At 45.5% G+C, this 7,040-nt stretch overlaps 1 protein-coding gene across 1 annotated transcript in view; it reads left to right on the top strand.

The window, feature by feature from the left end:
• The first annotated feature begins 366 nt into the window (after positions 1-366).
• The window catches only part of LOC109324013 (beta-microseminoprotein-like), an 8,257-nt gene continuing 1,583 nt past the window's right edge, over positions 367-7,040 (top strand). Inside the window, exons 1-3 of the mRNA XM_019555734.1 lie at positions 367-696; positions 5,967-6,066; positions 6,843-6,945. Of these exons, the coding sequence (XP_019411279.1) occupies positions 694-696; positions 5,967-6,066; positions 6,843-6,945 (206 nt within the window). The 5' untranslated portion in view covers positions 367-693. The remainder of the gene's footprint in view (positions 697-5,966; positions 6,067-6,842; positions 6,946-7,040) is intronic.

Below are 7,040 nucleotides of genomic sequence, written 5' to 3'. Positions count from 1 at the left end.
AAAGGGAATCTACCACTACTGCTGGTTCTGGCTGGAGCAGAACAGATGCAGCCTGGACAGCATCAGTGGTGGGCAGGTCCCCATTTCCTGCAGGGCAAGGGGAGGAACGGGAAGGGTAGGGAGAGAGAGAGATTGTGTGCATGTGCGTGTGTATAACATTATATGATACAGCGAATTAATGCACATTCCAATTTTTTCCCCTTAATCATGAATATTATAGCTCTGCCCAACTTCCAGTCACATGCCCCCACTGATAGGACACATTTCATCCCTTTCAGACAGGAAATGCTAAGCAACTATGCCACCGGTAAAATCTGTTGGACTTTTAAGGAATGTACTCATAAGGAATGTACTCTGCCTCCCCCTTTTGTATGCCAGTTTTCCCTGAAGACAGGTCTCAACTTGCACATCACCAGATAAAGTGCCTGTTGTAATTGTGGGGTGAAAGCAGGGACCAGAGAGCTTTCGAATTAGCCTTTCACTTCATTTTTGTGCCTTGTAGAGCCAAGGTTTCTTTTTGCAGCTGGCTGAATTTCAGTAGATTCTTCAAGAATTCCAGCATAGCTGTTCCAGAAATAAGTGAGCTCAAATTGCTCAATACGAGGCGTTGCAAAATTCTTGTCTTCTCATTTTGTGTGTATCAGTGCAGGAAACGGTAAGGCTGTGAGCTCTTCGGAAGCAACACATTTTACCATGGTAAGTCAGAATTTCAGACTTTAGAAGTTCATAGCTCATCTGGCTACTTGGTTCAAAAATTGGTATAGAAGGGGAATAGAGTTTTATCTAAGTACACATTAACTGGTTTGTTTAAATTACTTGCAAGGAGCTGTACAAGTAAAGCCTAAGATCAGGGGTTGGCAACCCCTGGCATACATGCCAGAACATGGCATCCAAAGGCATTTTGCTTGGCATGTGCACCTCTGGGTGGACGGCAGGGAAGGGGCTGAGGCTGCACTGCCACAATAAAGATCAGGCCCCTTGTGGCTCCCCCACCATCTGCCCCTGGCATGCCAACATCTTACAGGTTGAGGCTGCAGGTGTTTTTGGCACTCTCCTCAAAAATGTTGCAAACCGCTGCCCCAGATTTTCTGCCTTTTGATTGATCTGTTCTGGGAAAAGTTAACTTTATAAAAATAGTTCAACTTCTGTAGGTATTTTGAACCACACTCTAAGAAGGCGCAGGTGGAAAACACAAACATTCATTGAGTGCCTTTCTTCATCTTCTCATGTACCAGGAGATAACCTCTTCTAGCACTCAACTTTAGGATGAGGTTGTTAAACCAGATAGATGCAAGGCACAGGGAACAAATTCTACTTTTCTGTATGCCTGTACAAGTCCACAGCAGTGATAAAAATAACCTGGGAAGATTCTTATAACTGCATGAAGAGCATAAGTTTTAGAGAAGAGGTTGTAGTTTCTGTGATGAATGTAGATTTATAAATTAATTTATAAATGAAAGGTTATGATTCAGTCATATTTTTGCTACACAGAAGCTTTAAATCCTATGAGAACTTATCTACCCTTTAAATTTCAGGTTGAGATTTTCACAAGAAACTGCCCCATGCCCACATACCATCTTCCCCCAAGTAATTATTTTGTATCTCATTCAGAATGAATCAAATCAAATTCAGAATCTGTTACGTCACATACTGGGCATCAAGCTTCACCCATTTGGCTTGTAAGCTCCCTGGGGCAGAGCTGCTGTGTTTGTAGAGTTTGTGGGGTTTGTGCTGTGTTTGTACAATGGTGTGCTGGTCCCTGACTGTGGCTCTTGCTGCCAAGGTACTACAAATAATAACTTCCATTCCATTTAGAAAAGCATACCACATCAGGCAACCCTTCCGCTCATATTACATTGTTCTCGTCACACAACCAGACGCTGGGACAGCCTTTCTTACCTGTGTGCCCCCCTGCTGCACCAGGGTCCTTTTGACCAGGCATCATCTCCCTGTTTAAGTGTCAGTACTCAGCCAGGCATCTTGCTTTAGAATTCCAGCTCATGGCCAACTCACACAGCCTGAGTTACACAACGATTATACAGCTGGGAATGTCCAAAGCTCCATACAGCCCTGGTCAGCGGGGAGGACTTGGATCTCCTCATCATCTGGAGAAAGGCCCGCAGGCACCCGGCTCAGGCAGTCCCGGGGGGCAAGCCATGGAGGGAAGCGCTGGGCCCCCCTGTAGCTCAGGCAGGCTTGGTGGTGGGAGTGAGGAGAGAGAGAAAAAAAAGATCAGGCTCACTGATTTTTTTTTTTCCTTCTGTGGAGCCTGCCTTCCTGGGCTGCTGCTGGACTGCCTGCATGGTCTGCTTGCACAGCCCCTGAGCTGCATGGGGCTTGGTGCTTCCCCCTGCAGCTGTAGGGTAAGAAATTAAAACTCCTTGGAGGTGTTTTACTTTGCAATGCCCCAAAGTCATTTGCTGTGTCCCAAAGTCATTTAAGGTGCATTAAACTCCTGAATGTGCTAGTGCAGCTGGAATTAATGTGCAATACATCACTGAATGTGCAAACAGCAATGACATTAAGGTGGTGCAAAAGGCATTTAACCCATAGATTCATAGATAGGGTGGGAAGGGACCTCAACAGATCATTGAGTCTGCCCCCTGCCTAGGCAGGAAAGAGCGCTGGGGTTGGATGACCCCAGCCAGATGCCTGTCCAGCCTTCTCTTAAAGACCCCCAAGGTAGGGAGAGCACCACCTCCCTTGGAAGCCCAGTCCAAATTTTGGCCACCCTCACCATGAAATTTTTCCTGATATCTAGCCTAAATCTGCTCTCTGTCAGTTTGTGACCATTGTTTCTTGTTACCCCAAGAGGTGCCCTGGTGAACAGAGTATCTCCAATTCCTTGCTGCGTCCCCTAATGAATTTGTAGGCAGCCACAAGATCACCTCTCAGCTTCTCTTGCAGAGGCTGAAGAGGTCCAGGTCCCTCAGTCTCTCCTCATAGGGCTTGTCCTATAAGCCCCTGACCATACGAGTGGCCCTCCTCTGGACCATCTCAAATCTATCAACTTCCTTCTTGAAGTACGGTGCCCAAAACTGGACTCAGTACTCCAACTGTGGTCTGACCAATGCTGCACAGAGGGGAAGTATCACCTCCTTGCATCTATTTGTCATGCATTTGCTGATGTATGATAAAGTCGGATTAGCTTTATCATGATTTTGTCACTTTAAACCTGCTTTAAAGTATCATCTACAAATGCCCTATTAGCCCATCCAGACAGCACCCACTGGAAAGCCAAGCACAACCAGCTATCTGACTCTAATGAAGGAGAAGAGGCACTCCCTGGGCATGGTCTAATGCTGCAATAAATTCTGTCAGAACTATAAAGATACCAGCAGCAACCACAAGCTCCTTGGTAGAGCTGTCAAGGTCTGCACCTTCTATGATTTGCTGACTGAGACTGTTGCAAGAGGCAATCATGAAACTCTGGCATGTTCTGCAGAGCACTGACAACACTTGCAGCCACCAACCAAAATTACAAGCAGGAGGAGATGGCCATAAAGAGCCAGGATCTCTTTGACTTGCAAAACCCAGGAAAGACAGCAGTGCAGACAGGACCAGAGACCCAAGACATCTCCTTTCAAAACACAGGTGAAGACGCAGCAAAGACCAGTTCCAGTAAACACTATTGCTGCTTGCAGATGTGGGATGGAAAAAAACCACAACTGGCACTTTACTTCAACATTCACGTGCTCCTGTACTGAACCCAGCACATACTCAGAAAAGGCAATGCATTAGTTGGACCTGACTCACCCAATGTCCGTAAAGATTAGGTGCTGTAGTGCAGCTTTTTTGGCACTTTTAGTTAATAGCTGATTGAATCAGCTTTAGATAAAATTGCCAAGAGGCCCAGCTGAAGTGCCTGACCTATACAGATGCTGCAGAGCTGGGTCAAACGAAAGTGCTGCCTCTTCTGGTAAAGCACATTCCATGCTCCCATCTGTCAGCAGCCTAACAGCTGTGTTGTTCGGAGGCATTTGGAGTATTTTCTCAAGTGGTTTCTGGTTGCTATCACATTTGATATACAGGCTACTGGAGTCTGTACGCTCTGGAATGCTGACGCTAGTGAGCTGGCTTCCAGATTCTGAAGGCAATGCAGAAAACCCAGCTCCGATACATGTTTAGTGGTGAAAGCTCAGAAAGGTTTATTATCATCAGACAACACACCACTTGATCAATCCAACTTAGTGGACAATCAGTCCAACTTAGTGAAGTTTCACCTTGACAGGTGAGACACCATATATATTATTCATGCTCCCCCCAAGGTCTCCGAGGGACAGGTCCCCAAACTCCTGTATTTATACGTGTGTTGCTCCCACACTCATCTCCTACCAACTCTTATCTTTCTCTTTGTTGAGATAATCATTTCTACTTGTTTTGCTTGCCACATTTATGCACCTGTCTTATTAGTAAGTTCTGACTTTGTCCTCGAGTTTTTTGGGCTAATTGGGTCCTAATCCATACCTCTGGACCCTATAAAGCTATTTAGTTTAAGAGTCTTTGGGACAGGTGGGGAGAGATTTCACCAGGCAAAACCAGCCAAACCAGGGAGAACCACCAAACGTAGATCCTCATGATAGAGGAGTCAGAGGCTGCAATGATTAAGAAAATGCTGCACACTTAAGACTAAGCCTCTTCACCCCAACCAAAGGCACAAGCTTTTCTCCTGCCAGTCCATACCCTCATTAGAAGGGGAACAGCTGTACAGATGTGTACGATTCTAATCAGTGCAACTCTTTACAGCTAGATGATATGGCAGAAGTGCTGTCTCTCTTTAACATCAGCCCCTCAGGGATTCCCTTGTTTTGCTTTCATGGTATTAAAGCCAAGCTCCACCTGGAGCAGCTGGCTTTCTGAGTGCTTAAAATCCCAACACAAGGGCCATGGTGATCCACTGTGAACATAATCTTTCCAAGTCCCAAACACCATGTCTTAACATAACTAGCCCAGATGCAAGTATCCTTTGTCACTCCTCAGTGCCTTGTGTTAATTAACCACCCCAGTCCGTTCCACTGTTCTTCTTAACAGGAAGTCTCCTGGCTTTCCTCTTGGGAGCTATTTTCTCTGTCCTCAGAAGAAAAGCTCCTCAATGGCTGTCCCTGGTCTTCCATCTTTGAGAAGTCAGGAGGTAAGCCCCTCTCCCACTCCCCAGCTCTCAGGGTTTTGTGGCCCTGTAGTTCAAACTCTCCAACTTGGAAGAAGCCAGAGAACAAACACTTCTGTTTTTCTCCTGTCCCAAACCTGCTCCAGCTTTCTCAGTCTGCTTCTTGAACACAGGGAAGTCAAGAAGGTGGCCCTTCTGCTGCTCTTGGTTTCTCCAGCCCTGGTCTGTCAACTTGGAAAGGTCCACAGACACCAACTTCCGCTGCTTTCAGCCTTGTCCAGGAGACTCCAGCAACTCTTGTCAGGTCTCTTGCTAGCTGCCTGTCCAGAGAACTCTTGCAACTAGCTAATTGCTCTTCATGCTTTGTTTCTCCCTTTATTAGTTCTAAGTGCCACCTTACCTTTCTAATCACATCCACTGTTCTTTCCCAGGGTACATGGACCTACTTTACTTAAAGGGCCAGCAATTCAGTGACTGATGCATGATTGGCCCCAAAGAGTTCCCTGGAATTACAAAGAATGGCCATCTGATCACCATCCCATTCCCCAAGACAGACTAGCAGAACATTTCCAGCCCTCCCACCCCTTCACATTCCCACACTAGCTGGGAACCATTTCAGTGCAATACTTTGTGAAATCTCTTATGGCAGCTTATACTAGTTCTTTCTATCTCACCTTTACCACACAAAATCATGAAGACTAAGAGCTATTTGTACTGCTTTCCAGAACAGTTTCCCTTTGGAATTTTTATACACAAATGAAGATTTTTCCTGGTTAGTTTGGATATCATAAACTAGGATTTAGTTGCTAACAACTGAGATGGTGCCTAATTCTGGCCATGGGCTTTTTCTCTCTTACAGAAGTGGTTCCTGGGTTTCTTTCTTGCCATTGGCATCTTGGTGACAGTCTGTGATGCATATTGCTATTTTCAGCAAAATAACCTAAAGGAATCTACTGAAGGTAAGAACCACAAATATTGGTTCTGAATTAGTCTTTGATCTCTGCTGGGAATAGCCAAGTAGGGTATGAAACAGGAAAATGGGAGATGCCGACACATCAGCTGCTTCCCAACGGGAGAGGCTGACACGCAGAAGCTTCCCATTTAGGAAAGAGAACACAGGCCACATCACAGGCCGCATCTGCCTTCCAGAGGCTACTGTTCTCAGACAAGTAGCTGATATATGTTCCGATTCTGCGTAGTGAGAACATCCAGGCTAACTGGAGTCTGTGCACGGTGCTACATTTCCATGGAATCCAAGAGCTACAGGTTTACAGTCCTCACTAGATGTCACCAGATTAACTTAGGGAAGATGACAGGAAGGTTCGTCAGAGGAAGACACCCCAGCACAGCAATTCCACATGTATGCGTTCCCCAAAAATACCATAGAGTTGAGAAGAGGGAGGGACATAGATGATACTTTGCATGTGGAGCTCCCCTGGAAAGGATAACAGATTTGAATGCATGAAGATGACAAGATCTGACTGTGGTTACGTTAATGCTCACTTTTACATAAGATTTGTTGTGGACATAGTAAATGAGAAGAGAACAAGGTTGTGTCCTCAAGGAAGCATATAGGGTAAAAATGAATTCAGATTGCCACAAGAGTGAAAAATTTTGAACCTTACCCCTCAGCTGCCCAGAGATCATTCCCATGATTTGTGTTGATGTGCGTGTACAGATATATGCATATGTTGAAGTTCAAGGGAAAGGATTTATTTTTATTGTGTGTGTGCAGGTTGTATTCAAAATGGCGAGCTGTATGAGTTTGGTACCGCCTGGCGCAGTGAGGATTGCCACTCCTGTAACTGCAGCCATAGGGGGATACGCTGTTGCTCCACGTAAGTTCACCAAATTCAGCATTTGCGGTATAAAAAAAGCCACATCCACACTCCCCCTATCCATTATGAATAATCATATTCCTAAATTCACAACT

Source organism: Crocodylus porosus, unplaced genomic scaffold, assembly GCF_001723895.1.
Source record: "Crocodylus porosus isolate Cpor-Errol unplaced genomic scaffold, CroPor_comp1, whole genome shotgun sequence".
In the NCBI taxonomy this organism is placed as follows: Eukaryota; Metazoa; Chordata; order Crocodylia; family Crocodylidae; genus Crocodylus; species Crocodylus porosus.
Note: the sequence above shows the minus strand (reverse complement) of the source record. Positions and strands in the feature narration are given on the sequence as shown.